Source organism: Rattus norvegicus, chromosome 5 (genome assembly GCF_036323735.1).
Source record: "Rattus norvegicus strain BN/NHsdMcwi chromosome 5, GRCr8, whole genome shotgun sequence".
Classification (NCBI taxonomy): domain Eukaryota; kingdom Metazoa; phylum Chordata; class Mammalia; order Rodentia; family Muridae; genus Rattus; species Rattus norvegicus.
Window position 1 is genome coordinate 78,722,210 of NC_086023.1, and position 27,068 is coordinate 78,749,277.

The following is a 27,068-nucleotide window of genomic DNA, read 5'->3' on the forward strand; positions in this document are numbered from 1 at the left end:
AAGCGCCATCCTCTATAAGCTGCTCAAAGTGCTTCCTGACATTAACCAGTTCCCCCAGGCCCTAGACCAGTAAACAGTTACCCAGCTGCTTAAGCTTGCCCACAAGTACAGCCCAGAGACAAAGCAGGAGAAGAAGCAAAGGCTGCTGGCCCGTGCTGAGAAGAAAACTGCTGACAAAGGGGACGTCCCAACTAAGAGGCCACCTGTCCTCCGAGCAGGGGTCAATATGGTCACCACCTTGGTGGATAACAAGAATGCTCAGCTGGTGGTAACTGCACATGATGTAGACAGACCCCACTGAGCTGGTGGTTTTCCTGCCTGCCTTGTGTCAAAAAATGGGGTGCCTTATCGCATCATCAAGGGAAAGGCCAGTCTGGTCCACAGGAAGACATGCACCACTGCTGCCTTCACACAGGGTAACTTGGAAGACAAGGGTGCTCTGGCTAAGCTGGTGGAATCTATTAGAACCAATTATAATGACAGATATAGTGAGATCTGCTGCCTATGGGAAGGCAACACCCCAGGCCCTAAGTCTGTGGCTCACACTGCCAAGCTGGAAAAAGGTAAAGACTAAAGAACTTGCCACTGAACTGGGCTAAATGTACCCTGCTAAGTTTTCTGTACATAAGTATAATTACAAAAACTTAAAATTAATTATTAAAGTGCAGTTAGAGAAAGAGAATGTTAAAAGGTAAGAGAATCCACGCGACATGGAGAAAGGGAAGGAAGGGGATTAGCAGGAGAAGGGCAGAGCATTGGAAGTACGAGGGAAGACCAACAAAACTACAGAAGTAGGAAAAGCATAGGACAAAACCCATTAATAAGTTAAACCAAAATGATATAAATAACACACAAACTTCTAAATAAATATTTAGCAAGTTTATAACATTAAAGCATATAAATAATTCAAATGTCTGTCAACAGATGCATCATGGGTAAATAAAATGTGAGAAAACATCTCTACAATGGGATACTATTTGGTTATAAAAATCAACAAAGCACTGATACATCCTGTAACATACATAAGTTTGAAAAAATTATGGTAAGTGAAAGAGACCAGCCACAGGAAGATCACATATATGGTTACATTTTACTGAATTGCAGAATAACCAAATCTAAGTCGGATCTCAGAGACGGAACTCAGTGGTAGAGTGCCTGCTAGCCACAAAGGCCTGGACTCAAATCCAGCACCAGAGAAAAAGGGACAGTGGGAGAAGAGTCTAACGGCCATGCCCCCCGAGCCTTCGTCAGGTAACTCAGAGCACCTCTGTAAAGTATTTTAGTCAATAACAACTCCAACAACAAGGAGTTTCACAAGGAACACATTTCTAAGTGCACTCTCACCTCTGTTGAAATGTTCATTTTCATCTACAGAGTCCACTGTTTTCGGTATTGAGTCTAATAACTCCTTCAGTTTTGATGGTGGTAGAACCAGAATTTCTTGTTTGGAATTTGTAGACATCAAGGATTTAAGCTCAAAAGGAAAAACTGATGGCTGAAATAATATAACATTTAAAAAAATTACAGAATAGTTCCAAGGAAATACATTTAGTTCTTAAATGGATATGTTTGTTTAGTGGCAACTAAAATTTAAACAAGTTGTACTCTGTCTTGAATGCCATACACACTTTCAAGAAATAGAGGTTTAGAAGTCAAAAACAGGTTTCTTTTACAAGCAATGCCTTTGTTGAATAATCTTTTTATAATTTCCATCACCTTAGTGACATACAGTATCTCTAAATGTGTTTGTATCTTCATTTTCACTAGTAAAATAAGTTTTAGAAATTATAAATTAAAAAGAATTACCACAGAAAATGAGAGATAGAAAAGTAGCACAAACTGAATAGATGGCTGTGACTAGAGCTCATCTCTACCACGCCCCAGGGGTTGTATTTTTCTCTCACCCTCATAGATAATATTTCTCAACATGTGAGACTGCACCACTCAGAACTAACAAGAGAAGGGAGATTAAATGGAGTCAGGAATTCATAAGCAAGTTAATATCTTTACCAAGTTGTTCACGTTTTATCTGTAAGGAAACCCTTGAAGTACCTTTACTGCCTTGTGTGTATATCCTCTGAAAGTATTAAGAAAAGTCTCAGTATTTAAAATGTTTCAGATGTCCACAAAACATTATGTGTACTTAAATTAGAATGATAATAATAGAATTTAGCTTATAATTTTTAAATGTAACTACTTACATTTCTATACCAAATATAGTGATTAAAGTTGCTAAAAGAGGTTTAAAAGTTCTCTGTACCTGGACTGCCCACTAGACCAATTAACTCAGGATGTAACTGGGTAGGGTCCAACTTCAACCTCAGCTATGGCTGAGACTCATTATTTAGAAGTAAATTTGACTCTATAATTGATATATAGTCAACTTAGTATTAAAATATTTTCACATGATAGTTGTAAACAGTTAAAGTAAATTACTAAAACTTATAAAGGTATGTTCCCTTATTTCTATAAATACATTACTGAAAGCAAGTGTTATGATTCTATTGAAACATACTAGTTTCTCCTTACAAAAGGTCTCCTCAGCCATACGGAAATCTCTCACAAAAGATTCTGAATGTTCTTGAACAGAGAAGCACTCCCTTAAATCAAAAATAAAACAAGATTAATTAATACTAAAAACATTTGATAAACATTGCCAATTAAATACACAAAGACTCTCATGTAGGTTGAGATGAAGCAGAGGAACCCTCCCCACAGCATCTAAACCTGTGGCTGTACAGAGGATGTTCTCCGGTGTTAGAGCAAATACAGACTGGGAGTTACATACATGAAATTATCCTTTCCACAGGGCCCTTCTTTGAACTCTAAGAGCGGATCCTTCACCAGATAGAGCTTTAGTCTGCTCAAGAGAGTATTCACAGTCGGCAGATGATTATCCATTGCTTTGTTCATGAAAATCATTTCCTCATCAATAAGTAATCCTGAAAAGAAATAAGGAATTAAAAATCTAACAGTTAGACCAGATGTCTAAACATTAAATATTAACAGATTCTTCAAGCACACTGAATCGTTAAGTTCTCCATTATACTATGTATATAAAACACAGACTGTGGTGCCCAGCAAAAGGAAAATCTCAATAGAACGTAGTGTTATTGAGCACATGGGAACAAGAAAGAGATGCACTGTGTGATAGGTGCTTTAGCAACAAAGACGGCTGAATCAATAGTCTTTAAAACCGCACCAGAAGGTTCAAAGAAATAAGAATCCTGGGCTCTGGCTGAGTCTGGTTTTCTGTTCTCTGCATCTGTGAGGACACACAGTGCCTGGATCTGATCTAGAAAACACATATGAAACCACTGACTCCATCATTATAAAGCTGTTCATACAAGGCTGACACACAGCTAACTGCAGTGAAAACTGTGTACTGGAACAGCTACTTAGAAACTATGATAGACTTTACATATTAAAAACACTGTTGGAGGGGTTGGGGATTTAGCTCAGTGGTAGAGCACTTGCCTAGCAAGCGCAAGGCCCTGGGTTCGGTCCCCAGCTCCGGAAAAAAAAAAAAAAAGAAAGAAAGAAAAAAACCCACTGCTGGTAATATTAACCGGGAACGTAAAATTTCCTTTCTCTCCTAACCTTCTATGTTTGGGTTAGACTCTTGGCTACTTGCATGAGTTTCTAAGTCTTGGATGGGAACATTGAACCTGCCCAGTTCTTCAATTAATTTCTTAGTGAAAAGAGAGAAGAAAATGGACAATTAGAGAAAGAAATGCTCAGAAAGTCAATGTCTCCAACATAAAAGCCTCCTTGAGTATGGAGAGTGGACAGGTCTCTTGTTCTGAACACAAGTCTTTCGGTTAAGTGGGGCAGCCAGTTTCAGAGAGGAACAGCATGTAGTTTTCAGGTAGTGATGTCTCTCATGGCTGACTACATAAGTGATATGCATGCACCTAATCAATATCTGACAAGCAGCTGGGAGCATCCCTTGCCTGTGCCAAATCATGTATCAAAGAAGAACTTGAGATATGAACCAGCCTCTTAAGTGGCCATCCAATGAAGCTAAGAAGTGCAGGCTGACAGGAACCCCCTATAGATGTCTCCTGAGAGACACAGCCAGAGCATGTCAAATACAGAGGTGAATGCCAGCAGCAAACCACTGAACTGAGAACTGGACCACTGTTGGAGGAATTAGAGAAAGAACTGAAGAAGCTAAAGGGGCTTGCAACCCCGTAAGAACAACAATGCCAACCAACCAGAGGTTCCAGAAACTAAACCACTACCCAAAGAGTGCACATGGGACAGATCCATGGCTCCAGCTGCATATGTAGCAGAGGATAGCCTTGTTGGGCACCAATGGGAGGAGAAGCCCTTGGTCCTGCCAAGGTTGGACCCCCAAGTATAAGGGAATGTCGGGAGGGGGGCACAAAGGGGATGAATGGGTAGGGAAAACCCTTATAGAAGAGGGGGAGGGGGAAGGGATATGGGGCTTGTGGATGTGAAACCAGGAAAGGGAATAACATTTGAAATGTAAATAAAAAATATCCAATTAAAAAAAAGAAAAAGAGACATCAGTGAATGGAAAAAAAAACAAAACAACAACAACAACAAAACCCAGTGACCATCCAAATCATTTAAGTTCCTGCCAATCTCAGGGCTTATCTGAGAAAATTAAAGGTGGTTTATTTGTTTGTGTCACCCACCCATTCTGCAAATACCAATGGAGTCATGTTAAGAGTGAAACAACATTGGTTTATATCCCCCATCTCTTTGTAACTCTTTAAAACACAAGCTCTGAGCCTGGCATCCCAAATAAAACCACATTCTGATATGTCTGCCGCACTTAGCAGCATACCTATACCCTTTCAGTCCCTTCAATTCGACTACCATTTTCCATGCAGCCACTAGAGGTCAGCAAGTCTCCACAACCAATGCTGCTAGACAAAGGCTGTTTTCACAAGGGGTGGTTGCTTCCTTATGCAAATACAGGGAGCTGTATGCCCGGAGTTCTCACTCCACAGCAAGCATGTGTGCTCACACGGTATGACTCTATTATAGACAAATGATAAGCAGGAATGCAACGGGGTTAGTTATGAAAGAAGCAGAAACAAGAGGCTTGGTGACAGGGAACTCTACAAGAGTTACTCCTGTCTACTCAGGAGACCCAAGTCAAGCAGATGAAAACAGCCAGGAAAACTAACCAAAACACTTTAAAGGATCTGACCCTGACTTTCCAACAGTTGTTATTTCTAGGAAAGTGACTATAAAGTAAATCTAGATAAATAAATACACCAAGTCGAGGGAAAAACCAACAGTTAACATACGTCACAGGTATACAAGAGTGCAAATTATGACACCGACACAATAGACAAAGCCATAGACAGTTCAGAATTCAGCTGGAGTGGTAAGAACTTCTTGTTTAATAGAAGCATTATCAATAATAGGGAAAGACTCTTAGCTAAATGATATTGGAACAAACACCAAAATGTTTAAACATTTTTTCAAATGTCCCTAAACATAAAAACATAAAAAAGCTGAAATAAAATTACATAAAACATTAAAAATCTTAGTGGGGTGTCATGGCACACACTTAAAACCCCAATACTCAGGAGGCAGATTTCTCTGAGTTTAAAGCCAGCCTGGTCTACAAAGTAAGTTCTAAACCAGCCATGGCTACACAGAGAGACCCTGTCTCAAATCGAACAAATCCTTAATGAAAAAGTTATATAATAGAGAAACATTTTTCTAAGCACAAATGCAGTACTAGAGTCGACAAGGGGAAACATCGGCAGAACTAATCAGATTAAAGTTAAATGCATTTGGATTATTGGTGTCTTTACATATAAAAATGCATGCCAGTAAAAAATAAGACTCACTTTACAAAAGAAAAAGATACAGATAGCCACTACACGCCAGTAGCTTTGAAAGATGCAAGTAAAACATACATTCTCTCACCACACTGGCTTACGTGTTCTCCACAGTATCAGCAGTGATGAACCCAGTGAGGACAAGGCTGCCGGAGATAAGCCATTCTCACTACGCCAGTGGTGCTTGCTAAAGCTAAGGACAAAATCAGTGAAATGTTTCTATCTCCAAGGTTATCCTCAGTGAAATAACGAGAAACGTTTCGCCCAGTGTGGAAGACACCCTCCTCCTGGGTGCCTGCAGAAGATAGTGTCCTGCCACTGCTTTTGGATCAAGATGTAGAACTCTCGGCTCCTCCAGCACCAAGTCTGCCTGCACACCGCCGTGCTTCCTGACATGGTGATAATGGACTGAACCTATAAGTCAGCCCCAATTAAATATTTTCCTTTATTAGAGTTCCCTTGGCCATGATGTCTCTTCACACAAATGGAACCCAAACTAAGACAATATATAACTACAAAAAATAGATTACAAAGATAATAAAATGATATATATGATACAAGACACAAATGGAAAATAAGCATTATTGTGGTTGTGAGCCTAGCCTTTAATGGCTGAGCGATCTCTCCAGCCCAATAAGCATTATTTTATCTTAGTTAATTGATCTTATCCAACAATGGCTTGTAGTTGCCACAGAATAATAACAGCTCCATGTGTGTAGCCTGTTAGTTTTTTATAAATATCCCTACATACATATATAAAGTAATATAAATATATTTTTCATCTCCACAAAATTTTACAAGAAGTTTTGATAATAAATAAAGATAAAGAAATTATAAAAGAAAACTAAAACCATAATCTACCCTCAAGCCTCAATGACAATTTTCCCCAAACTACATCACACAAAACAACAGTAAAGTAACTTAGCTACAGTAATTTTTTCTTTTTTGAGTCAGGGTTTGTCTATACAGCCCTGGTTATCCTGGAACTCACTCTGTGGACCAGATTAGCCTTGAACTCACAGAGATCCACCTGTCTCTGGAATTAAAGGTGCCGAATTTAAGGATTACAGCACTCCCGGCTATAGCATTTCTTAAATAGCAGGAATGATTATATAACGAACCTTCAAGTTTGCCACTAGACAGAGAATTGGCCATCACAATACAAGAAGCCAGTTCTCAGCAACATTTTAAGAACTCGGCCAGCTAGAGAGGAAGGAGATTTAGAAAACAGTTTGGATAAAACATAAATTAGTTAATTCTGACAAAAACTCTTTAAAACTTGGTGCATTTCTCCATCTCTGATTTGAGGTCCGCTTTCACGTACATTAGATAAGACTGAGTACCTTTGGGTTGTTTTGAGAAGCAGCAGACCGGAATAACTTTAGAACCTAAAACTTACTGTCCCACAATACTTCTGCTGTCACAGGATCTGAACCCAGAGACGATTATATTGCAGACCATGCCGGAACATACCAGGGTCAGGTCTGTATAGGTTATTTTGAGTTTTGGCAAACTTAAACTTAGAAATCCATCTGTGAAAAGTATATTAATGTGAAAGAGAAAATACTGTTAGCATGGCAAAAGCCAGACTTAACAGTCATGGAGGTAGACATGCCTAATAAAATAAAGACGTTTAGAACGTAACTGAGAAGCAGAAATGGAGTTACGTCTATCAGTGGGATTGGTGGGAAACAACTTAACATTGCTACCTTGGTGCTCCACTTTCACTCCCGGGTAGGCTGGGGAGCACTTGACAGGAGTAAAGTCTTCCACGTAGCCCTTCCAGGGCTCCGACTTGTCGTCCTCTACCCCAGATGGAGAGTTTGGATTGGAACTTGGAACAATTTCCTCAAATGTGCCATTAATCATCCTTCCTGTAACTGTCTTTCTGCGATATAAAAGTATTGACTTTATCTGTATGTATCCTAAAACATTTTTATTAATAAACAGTATGTGTTCATCCTGGAAACTGCCAAATTCCAGTGGACACTAAGAAAAATGATCTATAGTCCCCGCCACTTGAAAGGAATGCAAGACTATTCAAAATCATCAAGGATCTTAAACAGAATCGCACATTGTTCACACACACAGTGTCCCATGATCCCTCTCCTACCGAGCTGCGGAGAGTGGGTCTATTCACATGTTCACCATTGACATTCTATTTGTGGAGGAACACCAGAATTCCACATATTACTGCTATATTTTGGATCTTCATAACTTCCCGAGTGGCACTAGTGGGAGGCAGCAGAGCTTAGGAAAGACAGGGTTGCCTGGGAGGTGTTTGGGCCTCTGAGAGTATGTCCTTAAATGGGATAGTGGGGCTCTGCCCCTTTCTTTCCTCTTCTACTTGGGTTCATGATCTGAGCATCATTGCTTCCCCCCGTGTGGCCTTGCCATGGTACGCCAGCTCACTACAGGCCCAAATCAATTGGTATGCTCACGGACTCCAAAACTGCAGACCAAAATAAATCTTTTTTCACTTAATTACTTCAAGCAACCTGCTAAGCTGATTGAAAGCTACTATATGAAATGAACGGTCATTGATTTAACCATCTTTTCTACTGGACATTTGTATATTTTTGGGACTGTTACTATGAGCAACAATGCAAGCATCATTTATTTATATGTGCTTATTTAATAATTTCCTAACAACACATCTCCTAAAAACAGAAGTAGTTTTGTATAAGTTACACTGATTATTTTTACTTACTTATTTGCAACTTTTGCTATTCATTGGCAGACTTCCATTATATTTTATAATCAATGCTTGTTCTTCAATATCACTCAGATCTTCCCCTCCTAATCCCCTCTCCCCATTGTTTTATCCCAGCCCCCAAGCCCAAGCAGGAACCCTCTGGAAACCCACAGGCCACTCCAAAACTCCATATCTTCACCTCTCCCTCTTCCCCAAATCCAGTGCCCCAGTTTTATCCCCAGCCCTGTAGCAGACCACCTGCTGTACCCAGCCTCCAACTCCAGCAGGCACTCTCTGAGAACCCTCAAGCCACTCAGGCCAGGGGAGCAAGATGGCTAACTGCAGATCCTCACCTCTCCCTCCATTCCTCCAAGTCCAATCCCTCAGTCTCATCCCTAGTTCTGTAGACTAACTGCTGTGGCCTCTCCCATCCCCATTCCAGGGAACTAAGCACATTCTGTGGAACACTCTGCTTCCTTCCCTCCTGCAGACCCCGTCACCTCTCAATACCTAGAAACATATTTTACCCAGAATCCCTTGGGAACATACCTATCAGGATCCTAGAAGAATTTCCTACCAGGAAACACACAGACACCAAACGCACTCTCCTAAGTACCAGAGACAGCAATTGAAACACAGGAATAAAACACCCACTCAATATAGACAAGACCAGATATCAGCACCTAGAATTAAGATCTTCCCAAAATTACAATGCCTAGACAACAGCATAAAAATACAATCACTAAGAGTCAGGTCACTTGTCTCCATTAGTGCCCAGCAACCCTATCACAGTATGCCTTGAGTATTGCACCATACCTGAAACACCAGGGAAAGACCTAAAAGAGCCTTTATGAATATGATAGAGCTCCTTAAAGAGGAAATGAATGAATCCCTTAAAGAAATTTATAAAAACACCAACAGTAGAAATAAATCAACAAAACAGTTCAAAACCTGAAAGTGGAAACAGAATCAATAAAGAAAACATAATCTGAAGGAAATTTGGAAATGAAAAATTTAGGACCTCAAACAGGAACTTCAAGGGGTAAACATCATCAACAGAATACAAGATATGGAAGGGAAAAAATCTCAGGTATGGAAGACACACTAAAAAAAAATAGAGGGGTTGGGGATTTAGCTCAGTGGTAGAGCGCTTGCCTAGGAAGCGCAAGGCTCTGGGTTCGGTCCCCAGCTCTGAAAAAAAGAACAAAAAAAAAATAGATACCTTGTTAAAGAAAATGTTAAGTCTAAAAGAAAGAAAAAAAGAAAAAATTCTCTTACAAGACATCCAGGAAATCTGGGGCACTATAAACAAACAAACAAACAAATAAATCTAAGAATAATAGGAATAGAAGGAGAAGAAACCCAGGTGAAGGGCACTGAAAATACTTTTAGCAAAATCATAGAAGAAAAATTTCCTAACCTACAGAAGGAGAATGTCTATCAAAGCAGAAGAAGTATAAAGACCACCAAATTGACTGGACCAGAAAAGAAATTCCCCTTGGTACATAATAATCAAAACTCTAAACATACAGAAAAGAAAGAAAATATTAAAAGTTGCAAGGGTAAAAGACCAAGAAATAAATAAAGGTAGACCTATAAAAATAATAGGTGACTTCTCAATAGAGACTCTAGGAGCCAGAAGGGCCTAAGCAGATGTGCTACAGACTTTCAGAGACCACAGATGCCAGCCTGGACTACTCTTCCCAGCAAACCCTCAATCACAATATATGGTGATAATAAGACATTCCTTGATAAAAACAAATACAGCCCCATAGGTGCTAGAAAGCAAACTTCAGCCTAAAGAGGTTAACTACACCTAACAAAAGCACAATGAAAAAGTAATCCTAGACCAGCAAACTAAAAGTGGGGAAACACACACACACACACACACACACACACACACACACACACACACACACACACGCACGCACACAACTCAAGAGCACAGTAACAGGAATCAGCAAGCACTGCTTACTGCTCTATCTCAACACAAACGGTCTCAGCTTCCCAACAGAGTGACTAACTGTATGGATGGAAAACAGGACAGATCCTTCTGCTGCACCCAGAAACATACCTTTACACCAAGGATAGTCATCCTTGACAAAAGGGTAAAAAGATGAACAGTAAAAGGTGGTAAAACAGGGGTTGGGGATTTAGCTCAGCGGTAGAGCGCTTGCCTAGCGAGCGCAAGGCCCTGTGTTTGGTCCCCAGCTCTGAAAAAAAGAAAAAAAAAAAAAGAAAAGAAAAAAGAAAAGGTGGTAAAACGGTAGAAAAGATATCTCAAGAAAATGAACCTTTAAAGTGAGCTGGTGTAGCCATCTTAGTATCTGACAAAACAGACTTCAAACCTAATCAGCAGAGATGGGGAAGGACACGACATACTCATCAAAGGAAAAAATCCACTAACAGGACATTTAAGTAAGTAGGTCTGATGCTGCTTGTATTTCAATGCTAACATTGAGCCCTCAAGACCTGGTTGTTCCAGGGCCAAGAGAATATGTGGGTAAACCCAAGTAACACTGGGTGACCTTCCCTCAAGTTGTTTTTAATAAGATATATTTCTTTATTTACATTTCAAACGTTATTCCCTTTTCTGGTTTCCTGTCCATAAGCCCCCTATCCTCTCCCCAGTTCTGGTTTGATGTGGAGGTCCTTGATCCACTTGGACTTAAGCTTTGTACAGGGTGATAAGAATGGATCAATCTGCATTCTTCTACATGCTGACCTCCAGTTGAACCAGCACCATTTGTTGAAAATGCTATCTTTTTTCCATTGGATGGTTTTAGCTCCTTTGTCAAAGATCAAGTGACCATAGGTGTGTGGATTCATTTCTGGGTCTTCAATTCTGTTCCACTGATCGACCTGCCTGTCTCTGTACCAATACCATACAATTTTTATGGCTATTGCTCTGTAATACTGCTTGAGGTCAGGGATGGTGATTCCCCTAGAAGTTCTTTTATTGTTGAGGATAGTTTTCGATATCCTGGGATTTTTGTTATTCCAAATGAACTTGAAAATTGCTCTTTCTATCTCTATAAAGAATTGAGTAGGAATTTTGATGGGGATTGCATTGAATCTCTAGGTTGCTTTTGGCAAAATGGCCATCTTTACTATATTAATCCTGCCAATCCATGAACATGGAAGATCTTTCCATCTTCTGAGACCTTCAATTTCTTTCTTCAGAGACTTGAAGTACTTGTCATACAGATCTTTCATTTGCTTGGTTAAAGTCACACCAAGATATTTTATATTATTTGGGCCTGTTGTGAAGGGTGTCATTTCCGTAATTTCTTTCTCAGCCTGTTTATCCTTTGAGTAGAGAAAGGCTACTGATTTGTTTGAGTTAATTTTATACTCAGACACTTTGTTGAAGCTCCTTATCAGGTTTAGGAGTTCTCTGGTGAAACTTTTGAGGTCACTTAAGTATACTATAATATCATCTGCAAATAGTGATATTTTTACTTCTTCCCTTTCAATTTGTATCCCTTTGACCTCCTTTCATTGTCTGATTGCTCTGGCTAGGACTTCCAGAACTATATTGAATAAGTAGGGAGAGAATAGGCAGCCTTGTTTAGTCCCTGACTTTAGTGGGATTGCTTCAAGTTTCTCTCCATTTAGTTTGATGTTAGCTACTGGTTTGCTGTATATTGCTTTTTACTATGTTTAGGTATGGGCCTTGAATTCCTGAGATTTCCAGGACTTTTATCATGAAGGGGTGTTGAATTTTATGAAATGCTTTCTCAACATCTAATGAAATGATCATGTGGTTCTTAACTTTGAGTTTGTTTGCAGAGTGGATTATGTTGATGGATTTCCATATATTAAACCATCCCTGCATCCCTGGGATGAAGCCTACTTTATCATGATGGATGATCGTTTTGATGTGTTCTTGGATTCAGTTTGCAAGAATTTTATTGAATATTTCTGCATCGATATTCATAAGGGAAATTAATCTGAAGTTCTCTTTCTTTGTTGGATCTTTCTGTGGTTTTGATATAGGAATAATTGTGGCTTCATAGAAGGAATTTGGTAGTGCTCTGTCTGTTTCTATTTTCTGGAATAGTTTGGACAGTATTGGTTTAAGGTCTTCTATGAAGGTCTGATAGAATTCTGCACTGAACCCATCTGGTCCTGGGCTCTTTTTGGTTGGGAGACTTAATAACTGCTTCTATTTCTTTAGGAGTTATGGGGTTGTTTAGATGATTTATTTGTTCCTGATTTAACTTTGGTACCTGGTATCTATCTAGAAAATTGTCCTTTTCCTCCAGATTTTCCAGTTTTGTTGAATATAGGCTTTTGTAGTAGGACCTGATGATTTTTTTTTAATTTCTTCAGATTCTGTTGCTATGTTTTCCTTTTCATTTCTGATTTTGTTAATTTGGACACACTCTCTGTGACCTCTGGTTAATCTGGCTAAGGGTTTATCTATCTGGTTGATTTTCTCAAAGAACCAGCTCCTGGTTTTGTTGATTCTTTGCAGAGTCCTTTTTGTTTTACTTGGTTGATTTCAGCCCTGAGTTTGATTATTTCCTGCCTTCTACTCCTCTTGGGTTTATTTGTTTATTTTTGTTTTAGAGTTTTTAAGTGTGTTGTCAAGCTGCTGATATATATGCTCTCTCCTGTTTCTATTTTGCAGACACTCAGAGTTATGAGTTTTCCTCTTAGCACTGCTTTCATTGTGTCCCATAAGTTTGGGTATGTTGTATCTTAATTTTCATTAAATTCTAAGAAGTCTTTAATTTCTTTCTTTATTTCTTCCTTGACCAAGCTATCACTGAGTAGAGCATTGTTCAATTTCCTTGTATATGTGGGCTCTCTGTCGTTATTATTGTTATTGAAGACCAGTCTTAGTCCATGGTGATCTGATAGGATGCAAGGGATTATCTCAATCTTCTTGTATCTGTTGAGGCCTGCTTTGTGACTGATTATGTGTCTATTTTGGAGAAGGTACCATGAGGTACTGAGAAGAAGGTATATCCTTTTCTTTAAGGATGGAATGTTCTATACATATCTGTTAAATCTATTTGGTTCATAACTTCTGCTAGTTTGTATATGTCTCTGTTTAATTTCTGTTTCCATGCTCTGTTCATTGATGAGAGTGGGGTGTTGAAATCTCCTACTATTATTGTGTGAGGTACAATGTGTGCTTTGAGCTTAGTAAGGTTTCTTTTATGAATGTAGGTGCCCTTGTATTTGGAGCAAACATATTTAGGATTAAAAGTTCATCTTGGTGGATTTTTCCTTTGATGGATATGAAGAGTCCTTCCTTATCTTTTTTAATGATTTTTGGCTGCAAGTTGATTTTATTTGATATTAGAATGGCAACTCCAGCTTGTTTCTTCGGGCCATTTGCTTCGAAAGCTGTTTTCCAGCCATTTACTCTGAGGTAGTGTCTGTCTTTGTCTCTGAGGTGTGTTCCTGCATGCAGCAGAATGCTGTCCTCTTTATGTATCCAGTCTGTTAGTCTATGTCTTTGGATGTTGAAAGATATTAAGGAATACTGATTGTTCCTGTTATTTTTGTTGTTAGAGGTGGAATTATGCTTGTGTCTCTCTTTTGGTTTCATTGCAAGATTGCTTTCCGTACAGTGTAGTTTCTCTCCTTGTGTTGGAGTTTTCCACCTATTATCCTTTGTAGGGCTGGATTTGTAGAAAGATACTGTGTAAATTTGGTTTTGTCATGGAATATCTTGGTTTCTCCATCTATGTTAATTGAGAGTTTTGCAGGATACAGTAACTTGGGCTGGCATTTGTGTTCTCTTACGGTCTGTATGATATCTGTCCAGGATCTTCTGGCCTTCATAGTTTCTGGTGAGAGGTCTGGTATAATTCTTATAGGTCTGCCTTTATATGTCACTTCACCTTTTTTTCCCTTACTGCTTTTAATATTCTTTCTTTGTTTTGTGCATTTGGTGTTTTAACTATTATGTGACGGGAGGAATTTCTCTTCTGGTTCATCCTATTTGGAGTTCTGTAGGCTTCTTGTATGTTTATGGGCATCTCTTTCTTTAGGTTAGGGAAGTTTTCTTCTATAATTTTGTTGACTATATTTACTGGCCCTTTGAGTTGGGAGTCTTTACTCTCTTCTATACCTATTATCCTTAGGTTTGATCTTCTCATTATGTCCTGGATTTCCTGGATATTTTGGGCTAGGAGCTCTTTCATTTTACATTATCTTTGACAGTTGAGTCGATGTTTTCTATGGTATCTTCTGCCCCTGAGATTCTCTCTTCTATCTCTTGTATTCTGTTGGTAATGCTTGTATCTACGACTCCTTTTCTCTTCCTTAGGTTTTCTGTCTCCAGGTTATCTCCCTTTGTGCTTTCTTTATTGTTTTTATTTCTATTTTTAAATCTTGGATGGTTTTGTTCAATTCATTCACCTGTTTGGTTGTGTTTTTCTGTAATTCTTTCAGGGATTTTTGTGTTTCCTCTCTAAGAGCTTCTACTTGTTTACTTGTGTTTTCCTGCATTTCTTTAAGGGAGTCATTTATGTCTTTCTTAAAGTCCTCCATCATTTTCATAAAATGTGATTTTCAATCTAAATCTTGCTTTTCTGGTGTGTTTGGATATCCAGTATTTTCTTTGGTGGTAGAACTGGGCTCAGATGATGCCAAGTATTCTTGATTTCTGTTGCTTAGGTTCCTGCACTTGCCTCTAGCCATTGGGTTGTCTCTGGTATTTGCTTGTCTTGCTGTTTCTGAGAGTGACTTGATCCTGCTGTAGGCCTCTGTGTCAGCACTGCTGTAGAACTGTTTTCCTGTTTTCTTTCAGCCTTTTCTGAGAACAGGTGCTCTGATTTCAGGTGTGTAGGCACTGCTGGAGACTGTCTTTCAGCTCTAGGCATGGGTAGGAATCAGAAGGGTCCTGCCCCTGATTGTTCCTAGTTCCTTGCACCCAGGGGGCACAGTTGCAACTCAGTTATTCCCTCTTGGATCTGGACTGTGGTAGTCTCCTCTGACTTCTCAGGAGTGTCCACCCTTCTGAGAGTCCAGCTCTCTCCCCCACGGGATTTGGGTGCAGGGAGCTTTTTGGCCGGTTTAGTTCAGTCCTGGATGCAGGCCAGAACCACCGGTACTGGCGGCTGACTGTTCCTATATTCCTGTGTCCAGACGCACTATGCAATTTCCTCTTGGACCAGGGATATGGGCAGAGGTGTGCATAAGTGGCAGTCTGTCCTGTGGTCTCAGTATGTCTGCACTTTTGGGTGTTCATCTCTCTTCCTCATGGGATTTGTGTGTTAGAGGTATTTCATGATCTAATTTATGTTTTTAAAAATGTTTTCAATTGAAATAGAATTATAACATTTCCTCCGTCCAGCACCTCCCACATCTCCAACTCTCAAGTTGATAGCCTCCTTTTCTTTGAATTTCTTTATTTTCTTCTTAGAAGAAATAAATTAAAAGAAAATAAAGGAGTAAATTCTCACAACCTTGGGGTGTGTAAATTTTTCTTATATATATAATATTAAATGAACTTCTGAGAGGGGAAGCTACACAAGTTCAACTATCAAAGTTTTAAGATGTGCGTCAGAGGACACCATCAGGAAAGTGAGAAGACAAACCACAGGACAAAAGCATTTGCAAACCACAGATCTGATTCAGGATTTGTATGTGGTATATACACAAAACACTTAAAAGCAGGCTTTTACCCTCTGATTTATAGCTGGGATCAGCCATCAGGAAATCAAATGTGGGAGAGGGACAGGTTTGACTATTACTCCTCCTGGACCCATCTCTGTTGGATCAGTTTGGAAGCGATAATACATGACCACAAAGATTGTGTGTTTACAGGTGGGGAGTGGGGGGCGACAACTTCCTCTTGATACTAACCCTATGTTTATTTTCCTGTTGTCCTCTTAACTCACTAGTACAGCTATAAGGCAAAGAACAGATGATAAAGTATTAGCAAGGATGAGACTAAATCAAAAGCTGTATGATACCTGTAGAAATATAAATAGTACAGTTGACTGGATCACACCTGGCAGTTCCTCAGAGTTGTTACTGTATGACCCAGTAATTCCAATCCTAGATAATTGTTTACACAAAAACTTGAATATGAAGGTTAACAGCAGAATTACAATTGCAAAAAAGGAAAAACAACCTTAATGTCTGTCCTAATGAGCAGGTAAAGTAAAATGTGGTATGTCCATACAGCAGACTATGATTTAGAATAAAAATAAACGAAATCTGGATATAAGCCATAGAAGTAAATGTGATGGGGTTTTTGTCATTTATTTTCATTGCAATTAAGAAATATTTAAATTAGGGCCTGAGGGGAGAGGAACTCCACAGAAAGACCAACAGAGTAACCTGGACCCTTGGGGCTCTCAGAGTCTGAACCACCAACCAAGGAACATGCATAGGCTGGACCTAGGCCTCCCTGCACATATGTAGCAAATGTGCAGCTTGGTCTTTATGTGGGTCCTGAACAACTGGAATGGGAGCTATCCTAAAAGCTGTTACCTGTACATGGGATATGTTCTTCTAGCTGGGCTGCCTTGTCTGGTCTCAGTGGGAAAGGAAGTACCTAGCCTCACAGAGACTTGATGTGCCAGGTGGGAGCATACCCAGAGAGGCCTCCACGCACTCAGAGGAGAAGGTGAGAGGATGGGGGAAGGATTATGAGCAAGGGTGACTGGAAAGGGGCAGTGAGCAGGATGTAAAGTGAATAAGTAACAAAATTAAATGTAAAAAGAAATATTTAAATCACAAATGTTTAGAAATATGAATAATAACAACATCTCTCCTGTGTCTGATGCACATTATGCATCAAGAGAAGCAATTCATTATTTGGACTAGTACTGAGAACTGTAGCTTCTGGATTCAAGGTGCAGGAGGACAGTCATCCTCTTCTTCTCATTGCTCCACACTCCTCCTCTGCCAGTGTGCTTTGCTCAGTGATTGTGATGCTCTGTTCTTAAGCTATTTTCTTTTTTTTTTAAAAAAGATTTATTTATTTAATATATATAAGTACACTGTTGCTGTCCTCAGACACCAGAAGAGGGCATCAGATCCCATTACAGATGGTTGTGATCCACCATGTGGTTGCTGGGAATTGAACTCAGGACCTCTGGAAGAGCAGTCAGTGCTCTTAACCGCTGAGCCATCTCTCCAGCCCCTAAGCTGTTTCTTGAATGCACAGCTATATCTTTGCTTGTTTCTTAGTTTGTATACACACATAAATATGCAAATATCTGAAGGATGACAGAGCGGATAATACATAATGTTGATAGAATACATTAGAAAATGGTGTTAAGTCTGCATTTTTATTAAATGGAGTTTAATATTAATACAGATTAATAAACTTTGTTCAGAAGATTGACATATTAGCTAAAAGAATAATGCCACCATTAATTTCTGAGTATCTTTTGTAACGTCAACGAAGAGAGTAATAATTAAACTGTGGTAAATGGGGAGAGGATAAAAAGAGGCTATAAATAACTGGCAATCAGCCTCTTCTTTGTGCTTGAAATCAGAGCTTTTACCAGACTGAAGAAGAAAATGTGTGGGAAGTAAAGGGATTTTCAGGAGTCGGAGGAGCTTACTGTTTGTCTTCTACAGATAAAGAGAATTTGAGATTCAGGATACATACTTCTCAAGAACATCTTCCACACAGAATCTTGCTCTCCACTCATCCAAGATTGAATTATCTGTTATTTCCAAAACTGGAATAGCTGAGGTCAAAAAGAAATAGTCAATATTAGCTTCTAAAATATCCTTTTACACTTAACAGAAAAAAGCCAAACATCCATATTTTCATATGGAGTTATCTTTACTTATTCACAAATACAATTACTTTTTCAAAGTGATCATTGTAATCTGCTTACTCTAAACTCAAACAGTCAAGAAAATATCATCTGAATGTATCAATAACTCCCTCCTTTTCACAGCTTCTCTTTGCTTAGACAGTGCTAGTAGGATCCTAGATCCTGTTCAACAATTCGTGCTCCGCCTCGTAGGGCTTTCCTTAAGCACTCCAGTTCATTCTGATGCACTCCCCTTAAAGGTCCCTAATATCACCAACCTAATGATATACAGCTTTGTATTGAAATGTATGCATTGTACATTACTTTTCAAATTAGATCCTTGATTCCTTAAGAAGAGGGGCATTATATTATTGTGCCAGAATATGCAGCTGCATATTCTACCCTGAGTAGTAGCGTAGCAGTGTCCCTCGATGTTACTTCTGCCTAGGGTTGTTACTTTAATTATATTACATCTTTATGCACACCTTGTGGAAAAACATGGTAGTGGTTCAGAAAACACATCTGGGAATCACTCAGCCTAGACTGTAATCCTTGTGCTACTACTTATTTACTTCATGATCTTGAGTAAATCTCATAACCTTTATATATGTTTCCTTAAATACGAATTGGGAACAATAGCTATTTCATAGTAGTGCTATAGATATTTAACGTGATGACCCACTCAATAAAAATGATGACTGACATATTGCAAATACCCAGTAAAATTTAGCAGCTGTTATATAAGTTTTTTCTGTTTTTTTTTAAAGAGGAAGAAATGATTAGCTCTCTCCTTTACTTTCAGAGCAACAGCCTGATAGAAGTTACTCTCTAGGGCTAGAGAGATGGCTCAGTGGTTAAGAGCATTGGCTGCTCCTCCAGAGGACTCAGGTTCAATTCCCAGCATCCACATGGCAGCTCAACTGTCTGCAGTTCCATTTCCGGGGCATCCATCCTACCAGGCATGCATGTTGTGTACATATTTGTGCATGCTGCCAAAATCTCATATACATAAAATAAAATAAACATATATTTAAAAGAGAGCTACTCTTCTATATCTTCAACATGATTATTACCTACAATCCAGTAATCCCTCCATTTGTATATTCATCATGGTTTCTTGTTTCTTCTTCATTCAGTTTTCTCTGTCAGTCCTACAATCAATGCCTTAGAAAGGCTTGATTCCCTTGCTTCCCTTCCCTTGTACTAACTTAGAAAAGCCCTATCCTCAACTTTCTATGTATATGGAGGAAATCATCTACCCATGCTTAATTATCTTATTTCAGAGCACATCATATTTCAAACAGTCATCCAACGTTCACAAAGAATAACACATCCTCTACTAAAAGCAGTTTTCTTGCTGCTTATGACAGTTATTTCACACATTCTTCCCTCAAATGTCCAATATGTACTCCCCACTGCTCTGTCTATAATTTTGCCTTTATACATGTAAATGTATCTTTTATCACCAGGTGTAATTGCCATCCCAGCTTACTGCTGAGTAAGATTATCCTTTTTAGTTCTTTCTGAACCCTGACTGGCTGGTTCAATTGAGCTGTTCTGGCTTACAGTCTTGTCTAAACTGACTGATTCAATCTGGCTTCTCTCAGCTTCTCACTGAATTGCTCTGCTTTGCCTCAATTGAACTCTGGCAATCTGTTCTAATCTTCTGGCTCCTTCTGATTCTCTGGCTTGATTTGTCTTCCCTGAAACCTGTCTCTGTAAAACTACATTCTCCTCCTCTTCCTCCTCCTCCTCCTCCCTTTCCCGCCCCTCTTCCCCCTCATCTCTCTGCTGCTCTCTTAAGTCGATTCTTTTCCTGAGCTGTTCTCATGAGAGTTGGTGGTATCCTCTCTCTAACTCATTCTGTCAAATCTTTCTCTGATTCATTACTTGGTCTGCCCTTCAATTAGATATCACTTTAAAGCATGGTTGCATCCTTCTACAAAATTATCTTCACAATTTAGGATTAAAGGTATTACTATATTCTAGTCAGAAGGATTAAAGATGTGTCATTCCAGCCAGATCACACAGACCTAGAAGATCTTTGGATGTGATCCCTGGCCAGAATAGCCATGTTGTTGGATTAAATTCCTCTGCAAACATACAAAATTAATATAAAATAGAACTAATCATCTCCCAGCACCAATCCTACCAGCCTACTGTTGTGAGTCTTAGGATCCCTATCACCCTGTCTGTGACAGGGAAAAGACTTCTGGCTCCTATTGAGCCCCAAAAGCTCTTGGTGCTCTTGATTCTATTCCTCTTTATTCTTAAGTTACTTTTTCCCTTTTCTGCAAACAAGCACTCCAAGTTGTCTTTTTATCAAATACTGAAAAAAAAAGAAAACCACATTAACAAAATAACACTTAGCGTCGCATGGTGACATACACCTTTAACCCAACCACTCAGGAGGAAGAGGGAGGTGGACAACCTGGTCTACATAGCAAGTTCCAGGACAGCCAGAGCAACATAATAGAGAGAGCCTGTTTCAAAACAAAACAAAACAAGAGAGAAAGAAAGGAAGGAAGGAAGGAAAGAAGGAAAGAAGGAAGGAAGGAAGGAAGGAAGGAAGGAAGGAAGGAAGGAAAGAAAGAAAGAAAGAAAGAAAAATGTTTATCCCATTCCCTTTGAGCTACTGCTTCATTTTACTTCAAACTGGAAATGCTACTGCTCCTTGCAGGATACTCAGTAAACTTTTCTTTAAAGAAAAAGAAAGGTTTGGGGGCTGGAGAGATAGCTCAGAAGTTAAGAGCATTAGCTGCTCTTCCAGAGGTCATGAGTTCAACTCCCAGCAACCACTAATAACCATCTAGACTATAATCCAGTGCGCTCTTCTGGCCTACAGGTATACATGCAGGCAGAACAGTGTATACGCAATAAACAAATCTTTTTAAAAAAATAATGTTTTACATCATACAAACATTTCTTAAGTGCTGCCCAAACCCACTGTGTTCATTTCCCATTCTTTGCCCACTATACTGCAAGGCTACAATGTGTGTGTGTGTGTGTGTGTGTGTGTGTGTGTGTGTGTGTGTGTGTGTGTATGTCAGAGTCAGTTCTCACCTCCAGTCCCAAGGGTTCCAGGGTTCAAATTCAGGCTGTCAGATTTGGCAGCAAGCATCCTTACCCACTGAGCAGTCTTACTAGTCCCCATGTCTCTGCTTTTGATGCCCAACCCATGCCCTTCCCCTTTTTTAGACAACTTTAGAAGGGTTCTCTCAGTCTTTTTCTTAAAACTGCCCAATGGTTTCTCCTATTTGTACTGTATGAGCCAGTTTGAGCTGCTACGCCCCAGATACCACAGACTAGGTGACTCAACTAAGAACCTTTATTTTTCATGGTCCTACAGATTAGAAAGTCCAATAACCAGAGTCCGGCAGATATGGTATCTGCTGGAGTTTCTCTTCTGCTTCATCCTGCTGTGTTCTCAGGACAGAAAGGAGAGGGGGTTCTTCAGGATCTCTTGTAGGAGAGTGTTAATCTCCAGCCTCATAACCACTCTTCTGAATACAATCACAGTGGGGCTTAAATTTGAACACGGTTTCAAGGACACATAGACATTCTGGCTATTGTTTTTATAAATATAAATAGACAAGCAAAGCCATGTTACATTGTACAAAGCCTTTGATAACACAAAATTTGTTCACATCTCAGATCTCCTTCTTCTCACCCAGTGCTAAGTTTCTTAACTTACTAGATCGAACTCAGAATAATTTCCCAGAAATGAAACCAAACGTACCTCTTGTCCATGGACTCCTATATTTATCATCAATAATTTTTCTATCTTGATTTAAACATGAAGGGATCTGAAGCAATAAAGCATCTCTGTAAAGCCTTTCTTTAACTGTGTTCTGTATGAAAAGGTAAAATAATTTTAACATATACTATTTACCAATGTTCAGAATATTATTGTCATAAGTTGATATAAATTTTAAGGCAGTATGTTTGATATAAAAATGCCAAATTAAAGAACCACATAATAGAGAATAATATCACCAAGTTGTCTTACAAACAGCATTTTCTATGACAGGCTAAAATATATGCATGCTTAGCTAAAAATTAGTATTATAAGTATTGTATTGCTTAGTAATGTGATTTTTCTTCCATTAACTAGTATCATGCCATTCTCTTAAATTTTGTCTCCTATGCTAAAACTTGAAAACAAGTTTCTGATTTCAAAAGTAAACCTAAGGAATAAAACTCTTCCTTTAAACAGATGTTAAGGTGGCCATGGTGGTGCTGCTTCTAACCTCAGCCCTTGGGCGGCTGAGGAAGGAGGCTTATTAGTTTGAAGTCAGTGTGGGCTACATACTGAGTATCAGCCAGCTAGATCCTGCCTCGAGTGAGCAGCACAGAAAGGATGTTATCAGTTGGATAAACCTGCAGATTGGCTCACGTTCTACCCAGGCTGTGCCTTGACTTCCAACTTTACTTCCATTACGCTGTGGCGATAGGCTAGTCCCTCCTCTAGCCATCCCACCTCCCACCTTCACACTGTGGTCAGTCACAGTACCGCAGTCTACTCTGCGGAGAAGGCATTGCTGTTCTGTAGCTGTCTCTCTCAGCTGAGGAAGTATCTCCTCTATTCAGGCTTCTCCTGAGACCTTGACTTCCCATGGAATTCATTATTCCACAACCAGGCAAAAATGACTGTGTTCTTCTTTATGTTTTATGTTGCCAAAGGTGTTATGTTAAATAAGAGGTTACCATCATCCAAGAATAAGTGGTATAAAAGATCATTTAATCTGGCCTATGTAAAATGAGGACCAAAGACACATGTAAACAGGGAAAAAGCTTGACTAGCACTTCATCTAAAAAAGGAAGTTACAAGAAATAACTTACATCTAAAATTTTTTGTTTATAATTGCTTTTGGTATAATTTTCCCATAAATTATATTTGATGATAAGAGTGGCATTTGTTTTCTTCCTTGATTAAAAAGAAGATAAGTTGTGGGAAAAATTTTTTAAAAAGACTTATTTATTTTATTCCTTAGGTTAGTGTACTGTCTTCAGACACACCAGAAGAAGGCATCAGATCCCATTATAGATGGTTGTGAGCCACCATGTGGTTGCTGGGATTTGAACTCAGGACATCTGGAAGAGCAGTAAGTGTTCTTAACTGCTGAGCCATCTCTCCAGCCTACTGGGAATTTTTTTTAAGATTTATTTATTTATTATATAAAAGTACACTGTAGCTGTCTTCAGACACACCAGAAGAGGGCATCAGATCCCATTACAGATGGTTGTGAGCCACCATGTGGTTGCTGGGATTTGAACTCAGGACCTCTGGAAGAGCAGTCAGTGCTCTTAACCATCGAGCTACCTCTTCAGCCCAGTTATGGAAAATTTTAAGGGCTGGAGAGATGGCTCAGTGGTTAAGAGCACCCGACTGCTCTTCCAGAGGTCATGAGTTCAATTCCCAGCAACCACATGGTGGCTCACAACCATCTGTAAAGAGATCTGATGCCCTCTTCTGGTGTATCTGAAGACAGCTACAGTGTACTTATATATAATAAATGAGTAAATAAAAAAATTTTAAATTAGCAAGATATCTCTGAGTCCTTGGATATTCATATCATTTTCTTTCTCTCATCTGTTAAGCATTCTTACTTTGCAAGATCTTTATAAAAGCCTTAGTTGTTATTTGGATGGCTTTTACTATTCCTAGTTGTTATTTGGATGGCTTTTACTATTCCTTCATTGATTCTTTAAAGTCCCACATCTTCTACAAGATTTGACATTTCTCAGCATCACCAAGGAATGCAGTATGCTAGCAAGAAATTAAGGCACCACAAGTCTTTAAGGACTTTTGAGTATCTTCATTTTTGTAAGTAATCAGCACATTAATAAATGTTACATTGAGTTGTGATTCCTACCTAAGCATATAACCACATAATTGTGTCTCTCAGTTATGAGAGAATAAATAGAACCTGAAAAAATATGCCTCGTTTGTTTGATTTTTTTTGTTTGTTTGTGTTTGGTTTTTTACAAGACAGGATTTCTCCACATAGCCCTGGCTATCCTGGAGATCACTTTGTAGGCCTAGAACTCAAGAGATCTTGCTGCCTCTGCCTCCCAAATGCTGGGATTAAAGTTGTGCCCCCCCCCCCACCGCTCAGCTGACTATATGTATGTCTTAATCCTATAAAATGTAATGGAGTTTTAGTTGACTGGAATATTTTTGTGTTGGTAGATGAGGCAGGTTAATATAATAGTAAAAATGAAATCTTAACTTGTCAATTAAGTTTATCAGAACAGTGAACTATTACATGACCTCTACTACGACTCATTTATTAACAATCTACCCAGACTTGAAATGCACATCTGGCATCTTTACAAGCTACTTAGCTTCTGTGGACATTATTTTGCTAACTGTGGAGCTGTAAAACCTACAGAATAATATTTGACACATGGGTACTTACAGGGATCAAATGACATAATCCACTACGTGGACAAAGTATCTGGCTCATCGAGACATGTGCTATTGTCACAAGAACAATGACCAGGATTACTTTTGTGCCACTCTTTCCTTCTATGCATTCTTTTCTCTGTCTGAGATGGGGTATCACTATACAGCCCTCAGGGGCCTGTGTTAACTCTCCAAGTACTGGGATTTCAGCCATGAGCCACCACTCCCCATGTCTCTTCTCCTTTCAAACTTGCCAAAAGTTTTTTTTTTCAGACTTATTTTGCTATTTAATTGTTTTAATTTAAAAGTCCCTTACAAAAAGTGGTCTTTTAAAGAAATACTAAAGGTTGATACTAGGGCTAGTGAGACAGCTTCAGAGGTTGAAGGCACTTAGCACCAATGCTGATAACCTGAGTTTGAGCCCCAAGGACCCACACAGTGGGAAGATGGGACCAATTCTTACAAGCTGTCATCTTTTTTTTTTTTTTTTTTTTTTTTTTGAGCTGGGGACCGAACCCAGGGCCTTGCGCTTGCTAGGCAAGCGCTCTACCACTGAGCTAAATCCCCAACCCCCACAAGCTGTCATCTTAAGCTCTACATACACACTGTGGCAAGAGTATGTACCACACATACATGTACAAACACAAACATGTATACACATACACGCTTGCACATACAAATGAGTGTTTTAATTACAATAAAAAATAAGGTAATTTTAATGACTCTGAAAACAACTGAAGATTAACCTATGGATTACTGAAAACTATCATGTACTGAATACACCTAACATGTTTTTAAGAATAATTCACAGTAAATGGATAGCAAGCCAGTAAAATCATACCTCATATAAATAGTCTATTGCATAATATTTGAAGGCTGAAAACATAGCTCTTCCGTTCAAAGCCATACAAAGTTCTAGAAGTATCTAGAAACATAAAAGTTAAATGTTGGTAAAATAGCAAAGCCAAGAGGGGAAAGAACTCTCTTAACCACAAACCTTTCGTTCACTTCTTTTTCAAAGGGTCCTAAATGGTAAAAGTATAAAGCAACATTTATTTTTGTGACAGAAAATCTAATATGGAAAATAAGTACATTGTTATTAATATATGTGTGTGTTATATATAATTATATATACATATATATAATTTTATCTTGTCATTTAATCCGTACAAGTTGGTGAGTTCAAATATGCTTAACATATAATTTTGTTGAAAGAGGCCAGAGTGGCAAGAACGGACACTGTTTTATCCAGGGAAACTGTGTTTCTCCAGTGATTTTAAAATTAAATAACCAAGGCCAAAACTCTATAATAAAGAAATTAAGGGCTGGAGAGATAGATCAGCGCTTAAAAGCATTGGCTGCTATTGTCAAGGACCCAGGTTCAAGTACCAAGACCCACATGTTACAACTGTCTGCATGTCCACTTCCAAGAGATCTAAAGCCTTCTTTTGACCTTCAAAGGCACTGCACCATATGTGGAACACAGACAGGAATGCAGGAAAAATACATATCTTTAATAAATAAATAAATAAAATCTTTAAAAAGTGATAATATAGTGCTTTGGCATTAAAAGTTCTTAAAACCCATTTTAAAAACGAAATAGTTAGGTTTTGAAATTATATCCATTCTCTCACTTAGAAAATCAAAGGGGCTGGGGTGAGAACAATGAATTAGGCCAAGGTAGTTCTCACATAGAAATCAGAGAACAGTACCTCAGAAGTTACTAAGTTTATCAAATAGTTATTGGTATTTTTGCCATTTAAAATGTCTGGGAAGACTGGGATGTTGTGATGTGTGTGTGCAATCCAAGCACTAAGAATGAGGAGGCAAGGGGTTGGGGATTTAGCTCAGTGGTAGAGCGCTTGCTAGGAAGCTCGAGGCCCTGGGTTCAGTCCCCAGCTCCAGTGGGGGGGGGGGGGGGGAGAATGAGGAGGCAAGTAGATTTAGAGTTCCAGGCCAGTCTGGGCTTCGTAGTGTAGTGAGGTACTCTCTAAATCAATAAACTCTGAGGGATGCTGAGAAGGCTCAGTGGCAAAGGGCTTGACTAGCATGCCCAAGGCTGTGGCTCAATCCCTACCCCTGCAAAAAACAACCAAAATGTCTCAAGGAATTCAGATGTCAGATGTTCTTACATAAAGTGTGTCAATAATGTTTTATCAAATTAAATAAATAGTTTAATAAAATGTCCTTTGCCTAGAGCTATTATTATTTCATTTTTTGAGGCTTATCCTTTGTCCTATATAATGTGGTGTAAGTCTGAAGACCGGAAGACACAGCTGGGTGGTGGTGGCACAGGCCTTTAATCCCAGCACTCAGGAGGCAAGGGGCAGATGGATCCCTGAGTTTGAGGCCAGCCTGGTCTACAAAGTGAGTTCTAGGACAACCAAGGC

At 39.0% G+C, this 27,068-nt stretch overlaps 1 protein-coding gene across 5 annotated transcripts in view; it reads right to left on the minus strand.

The window, feature by feature from the left end:
* Shoc1 (shortage in chiasmata 1) overlaps positions 1-27,068 on the minus strand; it is a 95,936-nt gene that overhangs the window by 66,487 nt on the left and 2,381 nt on the right. For 2 of the 5 annotated variants that reach the window (XM_039111043.2, XM_039111042.2), the window contains exons 2-8: positions 25,520-25,603; positions 22,009-22,120; positions 18,116-18,197; positions 7,538-7,716; positions 2,789-2,942; positions 2,516-2,600; positions 1,345-1,495 (exon numbers count right to left, since the gene is read on the minus strand). In XM_039111043.2, the coding sequence (XP_038966971.1) occupies positions 1,345-1,495; positions 2,516-2,600; positions 2,789-2,942; positions 7,538-7,716; positions 18,116-18,197; positions 22,009-22,120; positions 25,520-25,585 (829 nt within the window). In that variant the 5' untranslated portion in view covers positions 25,586-25,603. The other 3 variants (XM_039111045.2, XM_039111044.2, XM_063288534.1) reach the window with 3 other exon arrangements.